The 27,435-nt window shown below is 40.6% G+C and overlaps 3 protein-coding genes across 3 annotated transcripts; all 3 read right to left on the minus strand.

Annotated features, from left to right (window-relative positions):
- Nucleotides 1–22,300: 22,300 nt before the first annotated feature.
- Nucleotides 22,301–23,215, minus strand: LOC147503978 (uncharacterized). The gene is made up of 2 exons (XM_086605030.1): nt 23,088–23,215; nt 22,301–22,757 (listed from the first exon to the last, which is right to left on the minus strand). The coding sequence occupies exons 1-2, from the start codon at nt 23,213–23,215 to the stop codon at nt 22,301–22,303; spliced, it is 585 nt and encodes a 194-aa protein (XP_086461156.1).
- A 56-nt stretch (nt 23,216–23,271) lies between these two features.
- Nucleotides 23,272–24,634, minus strand: LOC147503979 (uncharacterized). The gene is made up of 2 exons (XM_086605031.1): nt 24,136–24,634; nt 23,272–24,023 (listed from the first exon to the last, which is right to left on the minus strand). The coding sequence occupies exons 1-2, from the start codon at nt 24,632–24,634 to the stop codon at nt 23,272–23,274; spliced, it is 1,251 nt and encodes a 416-aa protein (XP_086461157.1).
- Nucleotides 24,635–25,402: 768 nt separating this feature from the next.
- Nucleotides 25,403–26,209, minus strand: LOC147503980 (uncharacterized). Its single transcript, XM_086605033.1, has one exon. It carries the CDS (start codon nt 26,207–26,209, stop codon nt 25,403–25,405), a length of 807 nt encoding a protein of 268 aa, XP_086461159.1.
- Between the last annotated feature and the right edge of the window lie 1,226 nt (nt 26,210–27,435).

Raw genomic sequence — 27,435 nt, forward strand, 5'->3', positions numbered from 1 at the left:
TCAACATGTCCTGGTCAAAGGTCAAAGTCAACAGGTCATGGTCAAAGTCAAAGTCACCCGCCATGGTCAAAGGTCAAAGTCAACCGTCAAAGTCAACGGTCGATGGTCAAAGTCAAACTGTCGTTTCCGTGTTCGACAGGTTCAGGGTCATAGCAATAGTTCATGACTAAGGTCAATGGTGCATGGCTCATGGGCTCATGACCAAAGGTAATGGTTCGGACCCAACAGGCGGAGCCCAAACCTTAGAACCCAGAAGTCTAAACAGTGAAAGACCCATGTAGATCTATTTTAAGTCAAATGGATTGGTTCATGCAATATTAGATAATGGGCCCAAAACGATAATCGAATCGCCCAAAACACAACCGAAGTTCGCCCGAAAACAAACAAAGAAAACGGCCCCAAAACTTAACTTAAACCGGGCCCAAACTAGACTTAATTAAACCGGGTCCAAAGATACTTAAAATCGGGCCCAACCAAATAAATAGAACCGCCCACATAAAATTAGAGCTTTTGGCCCAACCAATTTAAGGCCGAATAAACTAAACCTGTGCCCAAGCCCAAATCGCTTGGTATCGTTTCATCATCTTCTTCCCTAACCACCACCACCAAACCACCAAACCGTAGGCACCATTCCCTCTTCCATCAAACCGAAAATGAAGAGAAGGAAAAACCAAACCACTTTACTAAACACAAAAACTTCAAATGTTTAAATTTCGATTTCACCAAAACTAGATCTCGAGATAAAATCGCCACCATTAAAGCTTGGTTCAAGCTTAAATCGACAAAGACTACTATCAAGCCCCCACTCACCCAAACACCCACAACTAACAATAGACCAACCCACCATCACTCAACCAAGAGAAACCAACCGAAAAATCAGCCTAACACTTTGGTTCGCCACCGCCATTAACGCCGGATTCGAGGCTCCATTCCGCATTCATGTCAAGCCCCCACTCAACAGAGCACAACAACACAACCGAACCCACCAACCAACAACAAAGTTCGAAATAAACTGGCCATTATTACAGAGCTTCGACAGAGCTTCTCATGAGGCTTCCAACAAAGACACTCTATTTATTCAAAGAAAATCAACTACCCGACATCATCCCAACATCAACCAACATCCTTCACTTCTAACCTCATCCATAAGGGTTCGGACCACCCAACAGAGTTCACATAGACATAGAGGGCGATTTCTTGCGATTTGGCTTTATCCGCCATTACAAGCCCAAACAAGATTCGGACAGTTCCACCTCAATTTCGAAGTTTTCAAATTTAACAACACGACAAATTCAAAGAGTTTTCAATGACGGGACGACGGCCAGAATAAAGCGATATAATGGCGGTATATAAAACGTAAACATTAAAAGCAAGATACACTAATAATACGAAAACCATAAATCCGGTGAAATAGCAAAATAGCTACTCACCTGTGATGAGCGACTTCTATGAATTTCTCCGAAGTCGGAGCCGTCAAGGCTCCACCCTCCGAAATCCACTTTCATCTCGCTCCATTTTTAATTATTCTATTCTTTCTCTCAACCCTATTTTCTAGAAAAATGTGTTTATATACTTGGGTCCGAAACCCAAGCCCAACCTGAACTTCGGGCCCGGAAAATCGGGCCCATTTTATCCCGAGTCCGATCAAATTTAATTTTGAAAATAAATAATTTAATTAATTAATAAATATAAAAATACGTATTTAAAAATACGGGCGTTACAGGAAAACTCTCACGAGGATATAACTCGTCCACTAGAGAATTCCTAATGGTTTAAGGCCTTGTTGCATATGGTCAATGCAATCGCACTCGGCGAAACAAGATTAGTTAGAACTCCATTTTTGGTAACTTATGCTAATTTCTCATATTTGCTTAAGGACAAGCAAAATGTTGTTTGGGGGTGGCTTGATAAGAGCCCAAAACTGTAGTTTTAACCCCTTAACAATAATACTTTTAGACCAATTATGCGAGTAATAAATAAGAATTAATGTTAATTACGTGCCTTTATGTATTTCAGGCATTGAAGTCAATTATGTGCAGAAATGTGCCACTTTGGCGAGATAAATGAGCAAGGGTTGGTTGCTAAGAAGTTCTATGATTAAAGGCCAAGATTCAAGGAGAAAAAGCCTTTGTGAAGCCCGGTCAAAAGCTGAAAAGTCAAAGTCAACGTGGGCAGAAACAGCACATAAAGTCAGCATAACTTTCGAACGCCGTATCTTTGGACTCAGGCCTCGGAATTGGGCATACCTTATGTCAAAACGACCGGCTCAGAAAGATCTTTCCAATGGTCCAAACCTTGACTGAATCATAGGAGCAGAAGTGGATAAAAAGCCTATTGAAGTCAAAACTTGTTGAAGTCAAAGCCAGCTAAAAGGGCCCTGTGGACTAAAGAAATTGGGCTTTGGGCTCGATTTTCCGGCCCAAAATATGGACCCTCAGCCTATGCATGAAAATGTGGATCTAGTCTCCTCCATTTCCACACAAAAGACTTAGCCCTTAAGTATCAATTAGCTTAGGATAGAAGGAGCCATTAGAGAATATTTTTAGATATAGTTTTGAGTTTTATTCAATTAATTAGTTTTCAATTATTGTTTTAGATCTAGTTTTTACTTTGCAATAGATTAGTTAGAACAAGTAAATGATTAATTTAGAATCACATTTAGTTTTATAATAAAGTATTCATCTTTAATTCCGATTTAGTTTATTGATTCAATTCTTGTTTAGTTTTAGTATTGTTAAATTCATAAATTAGTTGTCTTCAATTGCTAATTAGTTAATCATAATCTAGTTTTAATTATTTAGTTATCAATTTCATTTCTTAGTTGTTAATTTAGATTTGAATCTATTGATTAGTTAAATTAGTAAAGTTAGAATCTTTATATGATGTCTAGTTTTAATTCATATGGAAATGATAGTTTGATGAATCAAGGCTAAACCTCCATTAGAGGGGTTTGATGAAGTCTTGATGAAAACTTGATTGTGTAGTGTAGAATCGTTGTAAGAGTCTATTCCACTCTAGAAGGTCGTTGATTCGCCATGAGAATGGGTTGGACTTCCTCACATGCTAGTTATGAATTGGTAGAGATGTCATGTATAATTAGGGATTAGAACGACCAATTCTTACCATAAGAACGTAAGAATTGGATTACAACAATCTATGCTAGTTTATTAAGTTGGATTCAAGGTGGATTCAATTCCCCCATAATTCTTATTCTTGATTCAAACCTTAGTATTCCGTAGCTTTTCGTAGTTGAATCATTATAGTTAGTATCTTGTTCTTAGAATTCACATCGTAGTATAATCCCTTCGTAAAACTCCCATTAGACTTTGGATAGATTCGCAATTATAGAAAACTTTGAATGCTAAAGAACTAGGAGTGGAACGAATCTTCTATTCCAACTCTGCTTCAATAGTATCGAGAGTAGAAATCTTTGATAAGAACTGTTACGTATAAAGTTTTAGTTTTACTTCCGTTTGATATTCATTATTTATTCGGAGTAGAATTATATTCAATTTTATCATTTTATCAGGATAGATTCTCTAACCTGCTCCATTTATGTTCTCACCATAAACTAGAAAAATCTCCTCAAAACCATTTCTTGTGGTGATATTCTCACAAGAAAGATAGATGCCCTCACAACCAAACAAATGACCAAACTCCTCATCCTGTCATGAACATAAATACATCACCATGTAATTTCTGTCTCAGCTTAAATCCCATAAATACCAACTGTCCATTGCTCACCAACATATCATCACTTCAACTAGAAGAAGTCTGTGCTTTCAATGTACCAAATGCACCGTGGAGGCAACACCCAAATTACACATGGAGTACTAATCCACAAATTAAACCCAACCACCTCTAGGGTTCACTAATCATGTCAAACCACCAAATATATTCAGACAAGAACAAGGTACCTACAACAATCAGAACAAAGCATTGGTTCTATCCCAATTTAACCAGAACTACCAAAATCCACCAATCAACAACCAAAGAGACCTAGTTCCAATTACACCACCCACTAGTGTCCAATCAGATAAACCATCCGAGATAATGCTAGCTGTGATGCAACAACAAACTCTAATCCTAGAATCTATGCAACAATCTTTAAACTTGTTAGCCCAGGACAAAACCGAGAAAGGTGTGTTCTCAGGCCAAGCAATTCCAAATCCTGAACAAATAAACACAACTTTTGAAGCAACAAGTAATGTTAATGAAGTTGGAGTGCTTAAAATACTTTCATGAGTATTCCTAGTTTACGATGATTAAATCCTCTTTTTCATGATGTACGCATTCCTTTCTCTTCCTTTCCATTCCATCTTTTTCTTCGAAGGAAAACACCATTAAGGTAACCGAACCATCCACTTGGAGTATGTGGTTGGGAGCCTTAGCCATGTATATCTCGTATATTCTTTGTAAAATATTTTTTACTCGCGTTTGAGTAAGTGTGACCCTACGGAGTGAGTATACAATTTTTTTTTTCTTTATTTTACATTTTATTTTCAAAATAGTTATTTTTTCCCGTTCTCTTAATGCAATATTCTCGATACATCAATAGTTATATGATTTTTCCAAAAACAAAATGGACAATGGATTCTACACAGACAAACCCCTAGAAAAATGCAATCTATGGGAGGTTTGAGATCAATTTTGCTTATTAAGGGTCGCCTATATCACCGCACTATTTGCACGGGTCAAGATATTTTATGTCTTGCGCAGTAAATCCCCCAACTCGCGTAATTGAAGCTCTGTCTGTCTGGATTGAGTTCGCCTCAGAGCCGACACAAAAGTTGCCTAAGATCACCTGTTATGGTTTGTTTTCAAAATTTAGAGTTAAGAATCACTACTTTTAAGTATGAGTATCGTATAATATCTCTACATAGTTTTCAAAACTTAAGGATATAAAAATGAAAATTATACGCCCCGAAGTAACCAAAATGATACCAGATCAACATATAATTTTATCTTCTTGTCAAAACCTCTATATGGTTAGAGATACATTTTGATTGAAAAAAAAATGAAGAGGCGTCCTCAAACGTGAATTAAACAAATAGTGTAACCTAAAGTGATATTATTCTCTATTTAACTATCTTTTGTCCCCACCTCTCTATATTTGTCTCGAGAATCTGATATTAAAATACTCAAACTTGTACAAAATTTCAAAAATTCCCCCCTTTTTTTAAATCTTTAAAACTCACTCTTTCTCAAACTCTTTTAAAAAAAATTCACAATTTTCAAAAATGCCTTCTGTTCAGAACAAAACCCCTCCACCTAGAAAGACTAGATGGATCAGTTTCAATGATCGTGTCCAAACAGTTTCAGTTTCAAGTGAAGATATGAACCTGTCACATCCCGAATTTCGACAGAATTCAGAAAAACATTATTTGTTCCCGACTCTTCGATCCCCGAGGTGTGACGCACTCTCCACTTCCAAAAACCCATAAACAGTTTAAATATGCGGATAATTAAAAACCAATAAAAATTTTAACTTAAACAAAAGTCCTCTTCATTACAAAAATTAACAAATGAAAATACAAATAACCTTATCTCAACTGAAAATCTATATCACCTCAAAGGAAAACAAAGCCTATCTTGAAATGCGACGCTAACGCAAACCACAAGCAGCAACCAATCTTCTTCAACACTAAACCTGTCAAGACTTATCAACTATGTTCATTTAATGAACACACCCAATAAGCAAACATGCAAATCGGGTCAAGATTGACATTATAAAAATCTTTGGTGTGAGTAGCTCTAAAATACAACATATATTTATACATATACATACACAATCCATAAGGCAGTTAGTTCCTCCACCGATGCGCCTTAACTCCCAACAACTAATACGACATTCTTAACTACAATAGGTAAGGCAGGTAGTTCCTCTACGAGGCGCCTTAGGTTCTAACTAAACTAATAACTAGCCAAGCATATTCTATACTTACCGCATTTCATGTTCAATTACAGAGTGGGTCATCTCTGTCCAAGTAATTAGTTTGACCCACACTTCTACAAAACCATATACAATCATCTATCTAAAGACACGCCATTAACCAACACATTACCATAATTATATTAATTAAGGCTTTCTTTGCGTGTTCCTAAAATTACGTGACAAACAAGGTTATACAATGTTCGACAATATTTTATTATTGCAATTGTCCATAAAATCAAATATGTGAATATCTGGAAAAATTCAACAATCCACAGTCAACGGTCAACGGTCAAAGTCAACACGTCATTGTCAAAGTCAAACTGTCGTTTCCATGTTTAACAGGTTCATGGCTAAGGTCAAAGATGCATGGCTCATGGTTAAAGTCATGGTTAGGGTCATGGTTCGGACCCAACTAGCCAAGCCTATGACTCAACCAAAGGTTCAAATAATATTAGCCATATCCAACATAAAAACCAAATTAGAAACCGGCCCAACAACTTTAAACTGAACTGGCCCAAAACTAAAACAAAACCGGACCCAAGCAATATTAGAAATTTGCCCCAAACACTTAAACTGAACTGGCCCAAAACTAAAACAAAACCGGGCCCAAGCAAAACAAATGAAATATAAAATGGCCCAAAACAACAATGTGGTTCGGCCCAAACAAAAATAGAAATTGGCCCAAAGAATTTAAACATTTCGGCCCGGCCCAACAGATGGAACAGGTTGTCTTCTTCAGACTTCTTCTTCCTCCAGCAGCTACCTCCACCACAAATTCAGGCCACCCAAAAGCCTTCACCCACCACCCAAAACTAACCCATCGAAATTGATATGGGTGAAAAACCCCACAACTTTACAACTTTACTACACCAAGAAATCCCAAATTTTCAGTTTTCGAAATCACCTCTAAACTCTTAGATCCCGCCATTAATATTCTTGGAGCTTTCAACAACCCCCCCCCCCCCTCCCCCCACAAACTCCCCACTACCACCATACATCAAACCACCAACCCACAATACAAAATAGCAGTTCAAACACGAAAATAACTACAAATATCAAATCCCTCAATATCGCAGTATTGAAATTTTTACAGGGGAGGAGGTTTGGAGTCGCGTCTCCCTTGACGCTCCTTCAAGCTTCAACAGCCCCTCCAATTGACTAACCACCCACATCCAAGTCACAACCACAATAATTTAACTAACAAGACAGATAATCAATACGATTTCTCTGTTTGGGCTTTTAGTTGCCATGAACAGTGTATAAGCTTCCACCAAATCGTGGCCACCAATAATCTATACGTCGACCTACCCATCTATTAACAGTAGGCCTGAAATCGATTAACTACCCGCTTGTTATCAAGGGTCGGGACAAATTTTCGGAGACAGAGTTTTCTTCAATCCATAAACACGAATATAAACCGTTACCGCTAAAAAGAATTCCATACTAAAACTAAATCAAGACTGAATCAAAACACAGCACAGACCATTTTTCCAGCATCGTGAAATCGACAACTAACGAGAATTTTATATATAAGAAATTCAATAAAATATCTACTCACCTTAATTAACAGCTCGACGAATTCCTCCTAGTCCGAATCGTCGCGCTCCAACGCTCGAGCAAACAAGCCTCTATCTCTGCCTCCATTTTTATTATTTTTTTATTATCTAAAAACCCTATTCTCTAGAACAATGTGATTATATACTTGGATTTAAAACCCAAGCCCAACACAGACTCGGGCCCAGAAACAAGGCCCACATATCCCAAATCCAATCCAACCGATTTTTAAATAAATAATTTAATTAATTAATAAATAAATAAATAAATATGTATTTTAAATACGGGCGTTACAGAACCCATATACCAAAAATCATTCCTGGTTTGGGTAAGAGTTCATATGCATGTAAGAGACGCACTATGAGAGAAAGATGGTGCTCGAATTGAGCTGTCAAACACCAACTTGCCTCATCCTTCAACCTCATAGTGATAATTCAGTTTTCATGTTTCTCTATGGAGTGATTTACACTTTTATTACTTTATTGTTTTCTTTTATATTAAACCTTATGCAGAAAAAAAAAAAAAAAAAAAAAAAAAAAAAAAAAAAATTAAAACCTTATAAACATTAGTCAAGTAAGTCTCGGGAATCTGACTTTAAAAGACCCACGTTTTAAAACAAATTTTCTAAACCATGTTTCAAAAATTTGTTTGGGGGTGGGGTGTTTGGTCTTTCCATTCTTGATCACTCAACTTCCTATTCTGGTCCTTCCTCATCTCATGGCTAGTTATTTTAGTTGAATTGTTGTTTTTAGGAAATTTCTCTGTTTTTAGTAGAATAATTTTTTATTTCCAATTGTTGAGTTAAGTAGTTAATTTTGGATTATGTATTTGGTTGTTATTTGAATTTCAAGTTAGTTTAAATTTTGTTCGAGCATGCTATCTATTTTTCATGAATCCCACCTTCTAGACTTGTTTGGGGATGATATTAATTGTTTATCATTGTATTTTACCCTATCCACCTATATTTGGAATTTAATATTGCAAGGTTTTGAGAATATGGTTTGTGTGAGCATGTTGCTAATATGGTGTAGCTAGAATTAGCTACTCTTGGTTTGTGCAACCTCAAGGATTAGAAATTTGGATGATTACTATTTTTAATTCCAGCCTAAAAGCTATAGGTTTGATTTTGGAGCCTGTTTCTATTTTGGTTTTAGAAGCTTTTTCTTATTCCATCTCTTTCTGTATCAATTAGGGAACCTTGAGGACCTTAGATTAAGAAACTTGGGTTATATAAATACATGGGATGCTCTAAACTTCACACATCACCTCTCAAATTCACCTCTCACTTCATACCACATACAGCACTCGGAGCGTGCACGCCCTCTCTATTGCATTATAACCGAGCGCGCCCGCGCCCAAGGACCTAGAATGCAGAGATTAGAGTTGAGTGTGCATCCCCTCTTCCATAGACCATTCTGAGTGCACCCACGCCCTGACCTCAACACACCTCCAGTTCTATTTTCTAGGGGTTTCCGCACTCACTTCCAGGAGTTTAGTAATGTATTTGGCTGCTATGAAATCTCCTCAAATCATACCGGAGTAGTCTTTTGAAGAATTTCTTGAGTGTGACACCTATGGATACTGGTTCCGCGACTTGATTGTGCAGGCAGGATGGCAACCTCTAATGGTAAGTGCTGATGAAACTTATTTTCCTACACTTACTACTTATTTCTATGATCATTGTAAATTTTTTTATCGACCAGATGGGGAACAAGTGTTCTCTGTCACCATTGATGATGTAACAATGGACTTAACCAAGTTTTTGTTGGCCTTTGCTATTGGACTGTCTATACCTGCTGAAATCCAAAATTCATGGGGCTATATGGCTGATAATATATATATCTACAACTATGAATATTTGCAAGATACCTATGGGGCGGGGATTTTTCGTATAGAGGACCAAGGGCAATATAATGTAGCCCTTGGTAGCTTGTCCCTTAACATGGGCACTATTATGTTCTTTATCATGCTGAATGTCTTAGGGGAATGGCGTTTTTTTTTCTGTAAATAACGCCACTTGTGACGTCTTCCTTGCTCTAGCTGAGGGACATATGCTCTGATCTTCCCCAGACCTTAGTGTCTAGTTTAGCAAGAGCACATTGTATAAAGCATAAGTACCTTCTTATGCCAATTTTGGTTTGCCGCATAATGCTATTTTCCTTTCCTAAGTTATGTACCTATTTCACGGATTGGGTTAGGGTTGGCATTGTAAGACCCACCAATTTCATTATACGCTCTTTCCGTGCGATGATTTGGCCAGGGTGGAGGCTACAACCTAATTGGGTTGCCCCTTACATCCCATCCGACCAAGTAGCACTTAATAGGTTAGCAAGGGTTGATGATAAATTGCGTGAGGCCTTGCAAATTATCATGGCTTGGCAGGATGCAAAGGAACCTCACTTCTTTATAGAAAAGGAGGACAACGTTTAAATGTTGGATATGAGGTAAGATTTACTTTTTGTTCGTGTCTGCTTATGTCCCAAGCAATTTAATTTGTTGTTATTCCCATAATGGGTGGAACTCATATAGGAGTTGCGTCTGTTTTTATTTATCTATATTAGTATGTTCTAAATTTGTTTTGCAGGTGTTCTAAAATTTTCCCGTGTTTCCATGGTATTTTCTATCCTTCTTATTTCTATACTTTGAAGACAAAGCATATTTTTGTTTGGGGGTGGCATAGAAACACGCATAATTTAAGGCACCTATTCGGATATATATATGTATAATATGCACTTTGCTTTTTAGTAAAATAATAAAAAAATAATAAAAAGTATTTATACTATGCACTTAGGAATATTGGTATTGTTTCTTTTTCTGTGATGATAGTAGTCTAGAAGTTTCACATTAGCTCTTAAATTAGAATAGTTTTTAGAAATTTAGGTTAATATGTAGATAATAGTCATTGCATCTTTCCATAAATATATTACATAAGCATCTATGTTTGTATTGACAGTAAGTTTTTAAAATCTAGGCTAGTATACTTATTCTACAAATCCTGTGATAATATAGCCTAAAAGCCTTATGAGTGAAATATCTGAATAATGACACAAGAGATAATTAAATTCCAATTAGAGAAATCACACATCCACTTGCTTGATCACTATACCATATCCTAAGCGAGAATTTAGGCCCTTTTTGGATCGATATAGCCAGAAATTCAAACCTATATGAAATTATTTTCCGCTAGTCGCCCCTTTGAGCCTTTCTTAAAGTTTTTCATAAACCACAATCCTTTAGCCTTTTACAAAAATAAAATAAAAAACAGCCTACCCATTTTTGAATGAGTCTGAGAATATAGATGAAATGAAGAAAAGAAAAGAGAAAGACCTGTAGAAAACCAAGAATTCATTAGTTTCTTCAAATAAGAAAAGAAACGAAAGTTTCTATCCAAAAAGAAAAAAAAAAAAAGTTAGAACTCCAAAAATATAATCAAATGAGTCGAAAGCCAAAAGAAAAAGAAAAAAATGGCTAAGGATGGAAACAAAGTGTAGAAGCAAAGTAAGAACAAAGTTTTCTTTAGTTACATATTTTGAAGACTCTATTATCTCAGACTTATCCTTTTGAATATCAATTTCCTTCATTCTTAAACTATCACCAAATCCCCGCAACACCTAATAAAGACCTCTAGCTCAATTAGGAATAGGATAGTGTGATAGTAAGTGGCAGATGTGTTTGATCGACTTCGGCTTCCTTGTACGTCATTAAGTTTGTAAGGTAAAATGTGCCCATTGCACACTGGAGTGAGCGAAACTTGAGTGGAAAAATCAAAGTGTTTTTGTCTTGACATATTTGTGAAGACCTACTTAAGGACGCTATTCCAAAGTTTCATAAACGGACATGTTATTACATTTCATAGCATAGTTCATTATATATATATAAATATGTTTATCCGTAGATGATTGATTATTATGCACGTATTAGCTTAGGTTTCCAATTGATTATTATGTATTCATTGCTAGTGAGATGTATAGATATCTGAAAATAAATAAGGAAACAGTAATTTTATTTCTTAGTCGTTGTAGTATAGATGAAGTTTGTTAGTACCTTCTCTGGAAAACTCTCATGACGCTATAACTCATCCACTAGGGAATTTCTAATGGTTTAAGGTCTTATTGCATATGGTCAATGCAGTCGCACTCAGCGAAACGAGAGTAGTTAGGAATACATTTTTGGCCACTTATTTTGATTTCACATATTTGCTTGAGGACAAGCAAAATGCTGTTTGGGGGTGGTTTGATAAGAGTCCAAAACTGTAGTTTTAACCCCTTAATAATATTACATTTAGACCAATTATGTTTATAATAAATAAGAGTTAGTACTGTTTACGTGTTTTTGTGTATTTCAGGTATTGGAGTCAAATATGTGAAGAAATATGTCACTTTTGCAAGAGAAAAAAGCAAAAGTTGGTTGCTAAGAAGTTCTATGATTAAAGCCCAAGTTTCAAGGAGAAAAAGCTTTTTTAAAGCCCAGTCAAAGTCAACGCGGGCAGAAAAAGAGCAGAAAAGTCAATAAAACTTCCGTAGGCCGTATCTTTGGACTCAGACCTTGGAATTAAGCCTACTATATGTCAAAATGACCAGCTCAGAAAGAGATTTCTAATGGTCTAAGCTTTGATCCAATTAGAAGAGTAAAAGTGGACGAAAAGACTATTGCAGTAATTTCCAGCAGAGAAACCCTTTTTGAACTTAAGTAATTAGGTTTTGGGCTTGATTTAAAGGCCCAAAACATAGCTCCTAAGCCCATGCATGAAGTTGTAAACCTAGCTCTCTCCTATATAAAGAGTACTAAGGCACAACTCTAAAGGAGAACCCATTAGATAATAAATTAGTTTTCTTCTTTAGTTTTAAACCCTAGTTATTGTTTTATTAGCCTAACCACCATTAATTCAAGTCAAGTTATCTTTAATAAAGTAGTTCTTCATTATATCTTCTTCTACTTATTATTTTGTTTATGATAGTCTCATAATTCATAGCTAAACCTTCATTAGATGGGTTTGATTAACGCCTTGATGAAGACTTGATGTGTTAGTATAGAATAGTTATAGTAAAATATTCCACTCTAGAAAGTAGTTAATTCACCATGAGAATGGGTTTCAATTGCCTCACATGCTAATTATTAGTTGGTAGAGATGCCATGAATAATTAGAGATAAAAAGACCTAACCTTTATGTGAAATATAAAGATTAGAAATATAACAAAAAATCTACACTATCATATTAAGAATTAATCAAGGTGGAATCAAATCCCCCTAATCTCTTCTTCTCATTCACATCTTCTCATTAAGTTGTCATAGTATAATTTAGAATATCTTAATTAGTTATTTTTGCCATATTAGTATAATTAAATTATTGCTCTCATTGATATTGTAGAATTGTTTTAAGTTAAAAAAATTTACGTCTAAGCAACTAGGAGTGGAACGAATTCTGACTCCAGTTTTATTATAAGATAATCGAGAGTAGAACTTTGAGAACAACTAGTGGTAAATTCATGTTTTTACTTCTGCCGAGTTTAATTAGTTAAGTAGGAGTAAAAACTTATTTTTACAATTATCAGAATTCCTAGTGGTTTAAGGTCTTGTTGTATATGGTCAATGCAATCGCATTCTGCAAAACGAGATTAGTATAACTTATAATAAATCACTCATTTATGATCTTAGTTTTTCTCTCATCCCTTTTGAGGACAAGCAAGATACTATTTGAGGGTGGTGATCAGCTCCCAAATGTCTGTTTTATTACCCTTATATTACTGTATTACAGCCCTTCTTACATATAATGAAAGACAACTTATAGCTTTTATTGCCTTTTTCAGGTTACGGAGAATTTCAGGCCACTTATCATAAAAGCTGCATCTTAGCACCTAAAGGAGCCTTAATCATGCTTATTATGAAGACTGGAAGCTGCTATGAAAAAGTGCTGAAAAAGTCAAAGTCAATGATCAAATTTAACGGACAAAGTCAAAGGTCAAAGCCTTCAACTTAAAAGACCAGAGATGGAGGCCCTTATCTAAAAATATGGCATTCTCAAAAACCTACCTTGGTCAAGAAGAAATTAAAAAGCAAAAGCAAAAGTGAAGTGTGAGGTGTCTCAAAAGTGATAGAGGAGGGCAAATTAATAAAAGGCAAAAGTAGGGTATATAATCTAAAAGTTAGGGAGAGAGAAGACATCCATTGTTTTAGGGTCCAAACCATTTGGTTTGTAGGATTTAGTCTTGTTTTTCAATTCAGGTCTTTTACTTTATTGTTCTTCAATTCCTTTCATTTAAATCTTGTTATTTTTCTTTGTTTGTTTCGATCAACCAATCTTATTTTGTTGTTCTTGTTTCAATCTTCAATTCAATACTTCTTTCAATGTTTTCATGTCATTTTCATACCAAACAACTTGAGTTTTCATGTTTTCATTAGCTTAAACTAAACAAGTCTTTACCAAGAGTCTACCTTTCTTCTTCTTAACTCCCACACTCAAACTCTAAACAATTTAAGATGAACCTCACTTCTTACAAACTCTTTTGAAGTTACTTACCACAATCAACAGCTTCAACAATATCAAAACCTCACAACACTCATAAAGAAAAGCTTAGACAACATTGTTTAATATCGTTGTATGCAAAGGCTCCAAATCTCCAGCGGCACCAGGAAGAACGCTAGAATCAGCAAAAGGAACGGCAACAATTAAGTCCAGAATAGCAGAAGGTGTTTTAGACGGCTCACCAGAAGCAAGGCTAGTATCAAGAGCATTACTTGCATCTCCAGGTACGTCCAACTCCTTTGTACCCAGAGCCCCACGTTCATGCTCATCTTTCAAAAGAAAATACTTCTACTCCAGCTCATCGTAGTCCCTACATATCGTTTCATACGCATGCTTCACCTTCTAGGCCACCCCTTTGCAAGTCTTAGCATATTCAGTAATAGTCGACACCTTTGCCTTAAGTTCTTCAACATAATTTCCCAATGTAGCCTTCTCCAGAACGACATCATTATACAACTTCATCAGGTCATCATATTCCTTCTTTTTTGCCTCTTGTATGACTTGTACATTGGCCAGTTCTTCTTTCAACTTCTCCAGCTCTACTTTCTCAGTCTTACCAATTTGCGCCATTTGTTTTAGCTTCAACCCAGCAAGAAGCTGCAACAAAAAAAACAAAAACTCAACACTTACCAAACAATGGGCCAAGTATATCGTCCTCAAATTCTCATCCAAATCCTTCACATCAAGCTCCTTTCTATCACAGTCCAGAACAATCCCATCCAACATACAGCTAGCAATAGGTGCAGATCTAAAGCTACAATCCGACCTCTTAACCACATGCTTCTTACCAGTCTTGTCACTCACATAGACTGAACTTCATTCTAGATCGTCACTTTCGGTAGCAACAACTTTCCCCTTCCCTTTCCGGTCAGGGGAAGCCGCATCACTTTATGTTTCTCAGTTGTCCAAATCATCACTTTCATTCCAGATCGTCACTATGGGAAAGTTGTTGCTACCGAAAGTGACGATCACTTTTTGTTTCTCAGTTGTCCCTCACAAATAACTATCCCATAACCCCTGGTGACAAAATCCGTACTAAAAACATTCTCTACAGAATTAAGGTCATGAATCTCCAGATCGGTCACATTTGTACCATATGTATCCCTCAAATCTAAAAAGCTATTTACCGCATATCTATCTATAATTCTAGGCGGCAACCCACTAGAAGACGAAGATTCATCAGACCCTATACCACTTGTAATAGCAATCATAGAATCATAATCACAAGCCTCAAACACTAAAGACTTTTCTTGATACCCTTCAAAATGAGTGTCATCGGAATCAAACATATACTCGTAACTTCTATAAAACAACAAACTTGACTAAATCAAAGAAAAAGAGAAAAATGGCAGAGACACTAACCTGAACACTCAAACCATTCTCAAAGTCCGAAAAAAATGAAGAAGCCATAAACCCCTCAGTTCTCCAAAAGCATATTAAGCAAGATACCCTTTTAGTTCCCAACACAAGTAATCTTACAAAAAACCCTAGACCGACACGTCTTCCTAACCAGTTTTTAGATTACATATTCACCCACCTACAAAACGAGTCGGTTCCTATTCATATTCAAATCCACCCTCACATGTGATGCACACGTGTTACCTTACTTTCTCACCAGATCGCTCTTCTTCACAAAACGGCCTACTGAGAAGGGGCTATTGATCAGCTCCCAAATGTGTGTTTTATTACCCTTATATTACTGTATTATAGCCCTTCTTACGCTTAATGAAAAGACAACTAATAACTGTTATTGCCTTTTTCAGGTTATAGAGCAATTCAGACCACTTATCATAAAAGTTGCGTCTTAGCACTAAAAGGAGCCTTATTTACACTTATTATGAAGACTTGAAGCTGCTATAAAAAAATGTTGAAAAAGTCAAAGTCAAAGTCAAAGGTCAAAGGTCAAGGACTCATAACCAAATAGCTGAAAGTCAAGTCCTTAACTCAGAAGACCAGAGATAAATGTCCTTAACACAAAAGAAGGCTTTCTCTAAAACCTATCTTGATCAAGAAGAAATCAAAAAACAAAAGCATAAAGCAAATGGTGAGGTGTCTCAAATGTAATGGGAGAGGGCAAATCAGTCTTTTGTAAAAATAGGGGTATAAGAACTAAAAGTTAGGGAGAGAGAATGCACCTAGACTTATTCTAGTGTCATGGTAGGATTTATTTTCTAGTCATTTTTCATTGAAGTCAATTACTTTTTGTTCTTCATTTTCAATCTTGTTATTTCTTCAAGTTGTTGTTCTTCATTTAATCAAGTTATTTACTTCAAGTTGTTCTTCATTTCAATCATTTCATTTCTTTCAATGTTTGTGTTTCTAACCATTTAAACAACTTAGTCTTTTCAAGATTATTCAATACAATAAAGTTAACCAATACAAGTTCTAAAACTAAAAGAATCTACCTTCCTTTTTTCTAAATCTCCCAACCATTCAAACTCCAAACAATTTATGGTGAACCTCACTTCAAAACACTTTGAATCTCCCACTTACACAGCTTCAAATGGCACCACCGTCATGGATTGAAGGAGCAAGGATGCTTGGTTGAGCATCTAAGGAGGGAAGCATCACTATCACCTTTTCACTTCTTATTTTTCTAATTTTCGTTGATTTATTTCATTATTTTTCATTACTGATTTACTTTTTTGCAAATCCAGGTTCGAGATCAATATGCTGGAGAGGAGCTGAAGATGTAGCTGGAGGATGACCGAACTTCGCCGACATCCACCGCGCGACCGCCCATCCACCTCCATACAATGATAGTTGGTTTTTTCACAGTTCAATTATTTTCCATGTGTGGTTGTACTGTGAAACCCGGATTTTGTAATAAAGTAGTATAAATCAGTGGACTTTGTTGTAATAGATAGAGATAAAAAGAAAAAAAATGAAAAAAATAGAAAAAAATGAGTTTTTAATTAGTTATTTAGATTGATGTAAGTGGAACACTTGGTTGAAGTTGTACAACTTAACATGAGTTAGAATTTTCATTGCCTTGGGAAATTCAAGTGTGCGAGGCATATCGTGAATCATACACTCGCACACTTTAAATTAACATGGTAATTGATATCCACACTTTGCGGTATAAAGATTCGGTTTCTCTACTCCGTTTGGTGTAGACTTAAGTCCTTACTCACGTGTCTTCGTTTGTTTAGCTCGAGTAGGAATTCGAACCAACCTAAAGTCTAGGATAACTTACAACTTTATTATGCTCCTTAGGAAACTAGTGAGTAAGTTTTTATTGTGGATTTTCTAGCTAAGGTTGATGTGTTTTAAATCAACTTCGGATACTAAAAATGCGAGACACATAAAAAAAACAGAAAAACTAAGATTTTTAACTTGTAATTTAAAGAGAAAAAAGGGTAGAGGATTTTTGCTACTCATGCAAGGTTTCATTTTATTATCTTAGAATCATATTACTACACTCTCTAAGCCGATTTGGGTTCATTATCAAACCCTAATGGATAGAGTGTCGATCCCTAGCGAGATGAACTCATCTCTAAGTCCATTTCCCTAGCATAAGGAGTTGAACTGGTATTTCATCTCTGAAATACCATCTTAACTCCTGGACTCACACAACATATTCCTGTCAAATATGGAAACAAGAGCTTAAATAAGACTTGCTAGCCCAGGCATGAAAAGGGAGGTGCACGGGAGTCTTCATCAACTTCCAGGCCTCAATTTTGGCCGAACACTACCATTTTGGGAAAGTGTGCTATATGTGTCCTTAAGTCTAGGCAGTGAATCTTACTTCTAAGAAATTTATACGAATCCTCACATGAGCATCATTAACCCTCCACCTTGGAGGTTTTAGCTCATGATCCTTGGATTGTTTGAAAGTTGTGGGAACACTAAACTCTCACTCTCACGCAATCTTCTCTCCCTCTCTTTTTCTCTCTCTTACTGTTTCCTCCCCTCACTTTTCTCTTGCGGCCTCCTCCTATTTTCTCCTCATCTTCTCCTTTTTATATTCTTTTTCATCTCATCTGGTCCATCCATCTGTCTTGTCATCCTACGACCCTCCTGCCGACCGTACACCTGCCACCCTGTGGACTAGGGTTCCGCGGTCTTGATTCACTGCTCCTCCTTGTTCTTGCTTATGTTGCCTCCTATCCTCTACATCGCGGACTTAGTCCAATCTTTACACATCAGGCTACTACAAATGCCCCTTCTCGACTCCGCGATCTCGTTAAGGGATCCGGGGTCGAGAACCCTCACCGTTATCCTCTTTATGCCGCCCATACCCTTTTTTTCTTGGTTTGCGTGTAAACCTTACTGCAATCATCACGCGCATTTTTAGCCGTCCCTCGTTCTTTGTGCTTCCACGTGTCCAGCGCTGGCTGGGCTATTCAACTGACTCCTCGAGCTCCACAACCCATGAAGTTACATTTTTGCCCTTTCCCTATTTAAACACCCTTCGCTCTCCCTCTTCCTCATTTCACTTTCACTCTCCCTTGGTTTTCCACTGCTCTCTCCTTCACTCCTTTCCGATCAACTTCCGGTTTACGTGCACTCTGCTAGTTTCTTGGCGGTTCTTTCATCCTTTCGGACCTCACCTCAGGCGTATCCACTCTCCTTGCTCCCTTTGGTACGTTTTCTAGGCTTGTTTTACTTTTGATCAAACTAAATAGTGAGTTCTTTCCATATTCTGCGCCTGTCTCTCCATTTTTCTGATGTCGGGCTCTAACTTCGGTGACTCTTCCACTTCCCGTTCACCCCCAATAGCATCCCCGCCTCCTCTTGCCCCTACAGTGGCCCCATCCACCTCCTGGCGCCCACTCTCTTTACTACCTCCACCCTCACGATGTCGCCGTCCTAATTTAGACGCAATTAGGGCTGCTTATGGCATTCTAGCCAACATAACCCTAGAACACGTGCCATCCATCACCCACTACCCTCACCTGGTTCCCCGTCGTCCCGAGCACCTTGTGATTACGGTGGGACAAATTATTGCCAGTCTGCAGTTGCCCCTCACTCTCTTGGATGTCGAGGTGTGCAACCACTTCAACATCCCCCCCTGCCAAGGTATAGGAAACTTCTGGAGAACTATGTATGCTGTGAACGCTTACAATAGAACTGGCAAGCCCAAAATCACCAGCCGCGATATCTTCTCCCACTACTTCCTTAAGAAAAGCACCAAAGATGTCGGTGTGGGATACCAATCATTCTGTGTAAGTCCTCAGAAGCTACCCCTCTTGCTCCGTACTACCTCCTCAGACAAAGTATGGCACCATTACCCTTTATATGTATCAGGACAATTTCTGTCCGCGGACCTTCCTTCAGATTTAACTCTTAACCACCTCACCTTCATTACCCGTGGTGAGTGTCTTCGTACTTCCCCTCTTTCTTCTTGTATTGTTACCGTTATGCTCTAACTCGTTGTTCTTCTCTATTTTGTAGGTTGGCGACCATACTCCAAATCCCAACTCTATTCCGGCGTATCTTGTCCCATTTTTCAAAGACTCTGCGATCTCGGACACAATCAGGCCAGTTACTTAGGCATCAATCCTACAACCGCTACCCCCCTGTTACAAATCCCCAGTCTGCACACTTTCCGTGGCTTCTCAACTCCCTTCTACCGTCCTCCTCCTCCCAAAGAGCGGAAACCCAGAGTGTCTCCCCCCACCCGGAAAATATCCCGTGTCTCGTCCTCCCACCGCCGTCATCCTCGCACCTCCTCTCAACCCTGAGATCCCGTGACTCTCCTGCCACCTCCGTGCCTGAAGACATCCCCTCCTATCGCTCCATTTCCAACTGGGACACGACCAACATACCTCTCCCACCTCCCCTACCGACGACATGGATGTTCGTAAGAAGAAACTTTTTGACAGTGACTCTGAGGAAGATGAAGTGACTAAAGTTTCCCCGACCAAGATAAGGGCTCCTGCCAAAATGCTCTTGTCCAAGAGGCAGCGGACCTCAACCTCTGAATGGGTCCGTCCCTGTTGTTCCGCGGACCTCAGGTATGCAAGCACCTGCCCCCTCAACTCTTCTTGGCTTCCTCTGCGGTCTCTTTCCCCAACGCCGCCCGGCGACAAAGGCCCGATTCCACCGGTTGCCCCTGTTTTTGACTTGGCCCCTACAGAAGACTTCTGCCCCATCTTCAACGTGCACAACCACCGAGTATCCACCGCTGACTCCGCCCTAGACAATGCAGCGGTAGCCTCTTCCCTGTTTTACAACTCCCATCTGCCTAGGGACATTGCCTACGCCGATGGGGGTTCATTTGATACCCACCGCAGTTCCTTTTATACTAACTAGGAAAGGGTACGTCCATTCTCTCATCATTTTTTACTCTCTCTATTTCTGTCTCCAGGTGAGCTTGGACATTTCTTTCATGATCCGCGGTCTTCTCAGCACCAAGAACAAATTGGCTGCCTTGGAGAAAGAGGTCAACGGCCCTGGTGGACTAAAGGTCGCCCATGCAGGGCTTCAATCCGAATTAGCTGCTGCTAACATGGCCAAACTCAAGGCCCAGGACGAACTGCATTCCATAGAGTCGTTTTATCATACCTAGATGGATTCGGTGAATGACTGCCTTAGTAGTCAGCGGGAAATGCTCCTTGAACATCATCAGCTCAACCTATTTGAATTAGCCCCACCAACACCAAGCTGTCGTCGACTCCCTCCGTCAAGAACAGGAAGCTGCTACCACCGCTCTACTTCAGCAACACCAAGATGACATGGCTACTCTTCGCGAATGCTTCAAGATTCTTGCTGACAAACGGGTAACCAAGAAGATCTAGGAAGAAATTGCCCGACTCACCCAGGAAGGACGACTTCTACCTGAAAAGCCTTACACCCCAGCTGCAGCCCCCCTCCGGAGACGCCCATGAAGAAGCGACTGCCACCGAGACACTCCCCCGCTCCCCGATGCATGAAGAGAACTCCCTCCCCGCCGCGGCTACCGAAGAGACCCATACTGAGACCCCGGAGAATGTTACTGCAGCCCTCACCACCGCACCCTCTAAAGAAGTTTCTAATGTCCTACTTGCCACTGACTCCCCATCTGAGAAGCAATAGAACTACTCTTTGTCTTTTGTACTTCGTTGTAATAAGTCCATTTGTCCCATCTGAGCCACTTATTGCATTACACTTGTTTTCTAGCTTCTGTTTATGTTTGAATATTAACGGATGTTCCCATCCGTATATATGTTTAGGTTTATGTTTGAATATTAATCTCTTTCTTGTGAAGTTTGATTTTGTTCAGCATGTTTGTCATCTCTTCCTCTCTTGATTTTGCTAATTGCCTAAGCCATCCTGCACCTTTTGTCCATCGGTTTCACCTTTTTCTTGTCTTTTTGTAGCTTTTGCCTTGTCTTTTTCTCTAAGTTTGGCTATTCCCTCAACTGTGATCCAGCCTCCGTGCTCCGCGACAAATTCCCTGTATTGGTGATAAGCTCATCCCTCTTGCTGTTTTCGCGATGGTAGAGTATATCTGTGAAGGACTCCAACTTCCCGCTATTTCTCTCTATGTTTGGCCTCATGCCCCACATGGTGTTAGTCTCTATAATCCACGAAGCGCTCCTCCCGCTCCGTGGACTTTATAACCTCAGTGAATCGAATGGGGCAACTCCTCTTGCCTTCGACTCCCTCTAGCCTTTTGTCAGCGAAAGGCTCTTCCTCTCCGCTGTCTCCCTCCATGCTGGGGTTACATGCCCCATGTGCTATTTGCTCCCCCACGAATGGCTCATCCCACTCCGCGGGTTCTGTATTCTCAGCATGTCCCTTGGGGCCTCTTGCCCCCAACTCATTAGTGAAGGGCTCATCCCCTCCGCTGTGTCTCTCCACCTTCAGGCTCTATGCCCCCTGTATTACTTGCGCCTCTCACCCCGCTCCGCGAGATTCATAGCTTTCGAAAGCCATTAGGGCCTCGCCTTGCCCCAGGTCCAAATTTGACATTGTGTCAGCGAAGGGCTCATCCCTCCGCGGTCTCGTTGGCATTTCACATCTCGTAGTTATTTTGGACTCCTACCTCTATAAACAATGATTTCTTCTCAAAATGTTGTTGTATTATATATTTACATACAACCCTAGATTCAGGCAATAGATTTCCATTCCATTCAAGTGTGAATTTTTTTTAACATTCCCACATTCCACGGCTTCTCTATCAGTTTGCCGTCCTGTGTCCACAATTTGTAGGTGCCCGCCCCTCCGATATCCACCACCGTATAAGGTCCCTCCTAGTTTAGACCCAACTTTCCATCTTTCTCTTTCCTGGTACTAGGTGTCACTCGACGGAGCACCAGGTCACCTATCTAGAACTTCCTTGGCTTGACCCTCCTGTTGTACTATTTTTGCAACCTCCGATGGTACTCCTCCAGCCTTATACAGGCAATGTCTCTTCTTTCCTCTGCTAGATTCATATCTCCTGCTAAGATTCTCCAGTTTGAACCCTCCTCCACGACCTTTGTCCACGTTGTAGCTGCCACCATCTCCGACGGGATCATGGCCTCCACCCCATAAGCCAACGAAAATGGAGTCTCTTGGGTGGACGACCGAGGTGTGGTCCGGTAGACCCACAATACATAATTAAGCTCGTCAGCCAACGCTCCCTTCTTATCCTCTAACTTCCTCTTTAGGTTGTTCATGATGGTCTTGTTGGAGGACTCTGCTTGTTCGTTGCCCTCGGGGTTGTAAGGGGCCGAGAACCCCTGTCTTACGTTGTAGGCTTGCAAGAATCTGACCACCTTTGCTCCTGTAAACTGAGTTCCATTGTCTGCTATGATGGCGTACGACAACCCAAACCTGCAGATGATATTCTCCCATCAAAACTTGATGACTTGCGCTTCCTTTACCTGCTGCAGGGGCACGGCTTCAATCTATTTTGTGAAATAATCTATTGTCGCGAGCATGGCAGCGGGCCCACTATATCCATTGCCCACATAGCGAAAGGCCACGGACTTGAGACATTGTGAAGGGGTTCAGCAGGGGCGAATATCAACTGTGCAAATCTCTGACATTTGTCACACCTCTTAGCAAATTCCACATCATCCCTCTTCATGTGGGGCCAGAAATACCCCTGTGTCAGTAGTCGGTGTGCCGTTGTCCTTCCCGCCGAATGACTCTCGCAATCACCCTCGTGTAATTCTGCCAACACCTCCTGGGATAGTTGCGGACCCAAACATTTTAGAAGTGGTCCACTGAAGTTTTTCTGATATAACTCTCCTTCCAGTAGAACGTATCTCCGAGAAGTCTGCTCCCATCTCCTTCTTTCCTTTTTATCTGTGACTTCCTTTCCCGCCAGAAAGTCCTTAATAGGCTATATCCTACCCTCCTTCTCTTCCGCGACATGACAAATTTCCATCTCATCCTCGGTACTCGGTTTCTTGAACCTTCCCACATGTATTATTCTCTCCACCGATCCGGGAATTCCAGCTGCTACATATGCTAGGGCATCGGCGTGTCTGTTCTCTCCCCGGCCCAAGTGAAGGAAATAGATTTTCGTGAATTTCTCAACTCGTTTACGCACCACATCCAAATATCTTGCCATCCTGGGACATCGAGCGGTGATCCCTCCGTTCACTTGACAAACCACTAAGTTTGAATCAGAATAGACTGTCAGCTCCTTCACTCCCAAATCCTCGGCCATTCTCAATCCTGCGATCACCGCTTCGTACTCTGCCTCATTGCTAGACGTCGCGAACCCTAGTTTCATGGTTTGCTCTATTCTACTATTATCAGGTGTAACCAACACGACTCCTATGCCGCTGCATGCATCGGTAGCCAATCCATCCGCGAACACCATCCACCCATTCCTCTTATCCCACGGGTCTAGAAGGTCTGGCTCGCTCTCCCGCTCAGGCTCCATAATCATCTCCTCTCCCCACAGGGGATCCTCCACGGGAAACTCTGCCAGAAATTCAGCCACCATCTGCGCCTTCTCTGCGGTTCTTATCTGATACTGTATCTCATAGGAACTCAGCATCACTACCCACTTCAACATTCTACCAGATTTTTCCGTTCTCAGTGCTTGTCTCAAAGGCAAATTCGTTACCACCACCACCACATGTGCTTCAAAATAGGGCTTTAGCTTCAGGGTTGAAAATACCAATGCCAAGGCATACCTCTCGATTCTACTATATCGCGTCTCCGCGTCTAACAAAGTCTTGCTCTAAAAATATACCGGCTTCTCCACCTTGTCTACCACTCGAACTAGAACCGAAGTTATTTGCATACTCCGTGGCCCCCAAGTACAAATACAACTTCTCCCCGGTCTCGGGCCGCGACAACAAAGGCGCTTTGCCCAAATATTTTTTCAATTCCTGGAATGCCTCTTCACACTCCGCGGTCCATATAAAATCCGGTGTGCTCCTCAACAGTCGGTACATCGGTCTGCAGTTGTCAGATGACTTGGAGATGAATCTATTCAGAGCCACGACTCTTCCTGCTAACCGTTGTACTTCCTTCACATTCTGCGGAGATGGCATCTCTATCAAGGACCTTATCTGCTCAGGGTTAGCTTCGATTCCCCTATGAGTAACGATATACCCCAAAAAATTTCCTGCAGTCACCCCGAAAGTACACTTCTCTGGGTTCAGTTTCAAGTTGTATTTACATAGTATCCCGAAGGTTTCTCGCAACCCCTCTATATGTTCCTCTTCTAACATACTTTTCTCCACCATGTCGTCTATATAAATCTCAATTTCCCTCCGAATCTTGCTTTCGAACATTTTCTCACCCAACCGTTAGAAGGTTGCCCCTGCATTTTTCAAACCAAACGGCATCCTCATATAGCAGTAAGTACAACCCTCTACCACAAACGAGGTTTTCTCCTAATCAGGCCCATACATCTCGACCTGATTATACCCCATCGACGCATCCATGAAGGAAAAGATCTTGAACCCGGCCATCCTGTCCACCAACTCATCTACTCGCGGCATGGGATAGCTGTCCTTTGGACACTCTAGATTCACATCCATAAAGTCCACGCACATACGCACTTTTCCATTCTTTTTTGGTACCGCGACTATATTAGATAACCAGTCTGCGAACTCTACCTCTCAGATTATTCCCGCCCTTTTCAATCTTGCGACCTCTTCCCGGATTCCTTCTGCATATTTTGGCCTAATATTGTGCATCTTTTGCCTCACGGGTTTGGCGTTCTCTTTCATATGCAAGTGATGACATGCGAACTCGGACCCATTAACATCCTCTATTGTCCAAGCGAAGACATTTCTATTTTCTGACAATAATTGTATCAATTTACCCCTCCACTCCTCAGGCAAGCTAGATCCTATCGCCGTGAACTTCTCCTTTTCTCCTATCCCAATATTCACCACCTCTATTTTATCGAGCGTCTTTGGATCCGACGCTGTCTCACCCTCCTCTTCCCCCGAGGTGCACTGTAATTGCTATGCCAGCCTCTTCTTAGGATTGGAAGCCTCTCCTTCTTATCCGCCTATCAGCCTCTTCACGGTTCCTCGGTGACTGTTTTTTGCCGTAACCTGATCACCGTAGACCTCATACATGCCAGTAGGGGTGGGGAATCGTATTACCTGATAATACGTTGATGGGACCGCCTTCATCTCGTGAATCCACCGCCTTCCCAAGATTGCATTATATTGAGACGCCGAATCCACCACCATGAAACGGGCGAAGACTGTCACCGGCCCTGTTGTCACTAGCAGTAGGAGTTCCCCCATGGGCGCGGTCATACTTCCGTTAAATCCATACAAATTAGTTTGCGAAGGACGCAGCTGCTTAGGATCAACTCTCATTTCCTCCAAAGCACCTCTAAACAACAGATCTACCGCACTTCCACAATCAATCAATACTCTTTTCACCATGTAATTCCCCATTGCCACTGTAATGACCAATGCGTCTTCATGTGGTGAGTCCACTGCTCTTAGGTCCGCATCGCTAAACACGATTCTATCCTTTTCTGCCGCTGTCCCAGCTCGCTGCCGAGGCCTATCCGTTCTCTCATTAATCTTCAGGATGCTCGCGGTCCGCTGTATCTTGTCTCTATGAGCGTTATGACTCATAACCTCCCCGCTGTAAATCACGTTGATGGTTCCCAGTATCCTTCCCTGCGGCGGCATGCGCTCCTCATTCCGACCGTCTCTCACAAATTCTCCCATCCTCCCTTTTTCCACCATTCTCTGAACCAACCATTTTAGAGCGTAACAATCATTCGTCTCATGATTCCTTATCTGATGATATGCACATAAGGGCTTCTCCGGTATCTCCATTGGCATGGTTCGCGGTCCTTCATACCCCGGCCGATCCTTTATTAGGGGCAAGATCTCACTGAGCAGCTTGTTCAATGGAGTCTATTCCATCTCGCGGTATGGCTTCCTCTCTCTGTACTCTCTTCGGATTCCATCCCGGCTTCCCTTTGCTCGCGCTCTGTATCCGCGGTATCTCCCACTTTCTTTCTCCGATGTCCCCACTTTCCGGCGTTCCCGATCCTTCTCCAAGGACAACACGGCCTTCCCCGTTCTCTTGGAATCTTTCTACATAGAATCTTCATATCTTATATACTTTTCCACTCGTGGATACAGCTCATGTAGTGTCGCAATCTCATTCTTGGCCACGAATTGGTGCACTCCTGTCCCCGGGTGCAAGCCTCTCTCAAAGGCTATCACCGCTGTCCTCTCATCCAGATTTTCAACTTTCAGGGTCTCTGCCTTGAACTGACACAGAAACTCCCTAACTGATTATGTGGACCTTTGTCTCACATTGAATAGAGTCGCGATGTCCACAACTCGCTTTTTCTGATGTATGAAGTGATCTATGAACGCCTGCTCCAACTCCTAGAAACTCTTGATGCTCCCCGCCGGCAATTGGTAATACCAATCTGACGCCCCTCCCTTAAGACTAGCCGGGAACATCATACACCGCAGACCGTCATACCTAGCCTCCTGCCAGAGTGGCATCTGTTGCCGAAAATGATGAATGTGGTCCGCTGGATCCCCTTTGCCGTCATACCTCTCAAACCTCGGCTGGGCGAACCGCTTTGGGACCTCTGAGGCCCATATGTCATCTGCTAACAGGTTGTAATTCAACCCACCCACCACCTGACTAGCTGCTCTTCCGCGCTCCTTCGTTTGCCGCCAGTTTGCCTCCCTATCATTGTCTATCATTTCTTGGACTTGCTCCATTGTCAACCACGCTACCGGATTTTCTACTAGATTCAGTCCGGTCTCCTCCTCATCTTCAGATCCCTCATTTTCAGACCCCTCGCTTAGTTCTTCCCCGGCCTCCTCCTCCGTCTTCTCTCTCTCTTTCCGCAGCTCATCATTCTCCTATCTCAGCCTCTCAATCTCTTTCGTGATCGCGTCAGTGTTTCTTCCGTGCTTTCGCCGCTTCTTCTAATTCTTCTCCCTCCTCAATCACCGCTTCCGGCATCGGCTCATGAACCCTGACCTTCTTTGGCCTACCCACTGCTCTCTTCGATGCCATTTCTAAGTTGCCTTTCTCT

This window comes from Coptis chinensis, chromosome 4, assembly GCF_015680905.1.
Source record: "Coptis chinensis isolate HL-2020 chromosome 4, ASM1568090v1, whole genome shotgun sequence".
Lineage (NCBI taxonomy): Eukaryota > Viridiplantae > Streptophyta > Magnoliopsida > Ranunculales > Ranunculaceae > Coptis > Coptis chinensis.

Bases quoted from the DNA above. Each gene is read 5' to 3' on its own strand.
- LOC147503980 (XM_086605033.1), bottom strand. From the start codon at position 26,209: ATGCCAATGGAGATACCGGAGAAGCCCTTATGTGCATATCATCAGATA.
- LOC147503979 (XM_086605031.1), bottom strand. From the start codon at position 24,634: ATGGTGGAGAAAAGTATGTTAGAAGAGGAACATATAGAGGGGTTGCGA. The intron at 24,024-24,135 runs GTATATTTTTAG...CCTATTTTGAAG, and splicing joins TAGACAAGGTGGAGAAGCCG to CACATGTGGTGGTGGTGGTA.
- LOC147503978 (XM_086605030.1), bottom strand. From the start codon at position 23,215: ATGGGAGCAGACTTCTCGGAGATACGTTCTACTGGAAGGAGAGTTATA. The intron at 22,758-23,087 runs GTGATTGCGAGA...TATCATCTGCAG, and splicing joins GTTGGCAGAATTACACGAGG to GTTTGGGTTGTCGTACGCCA.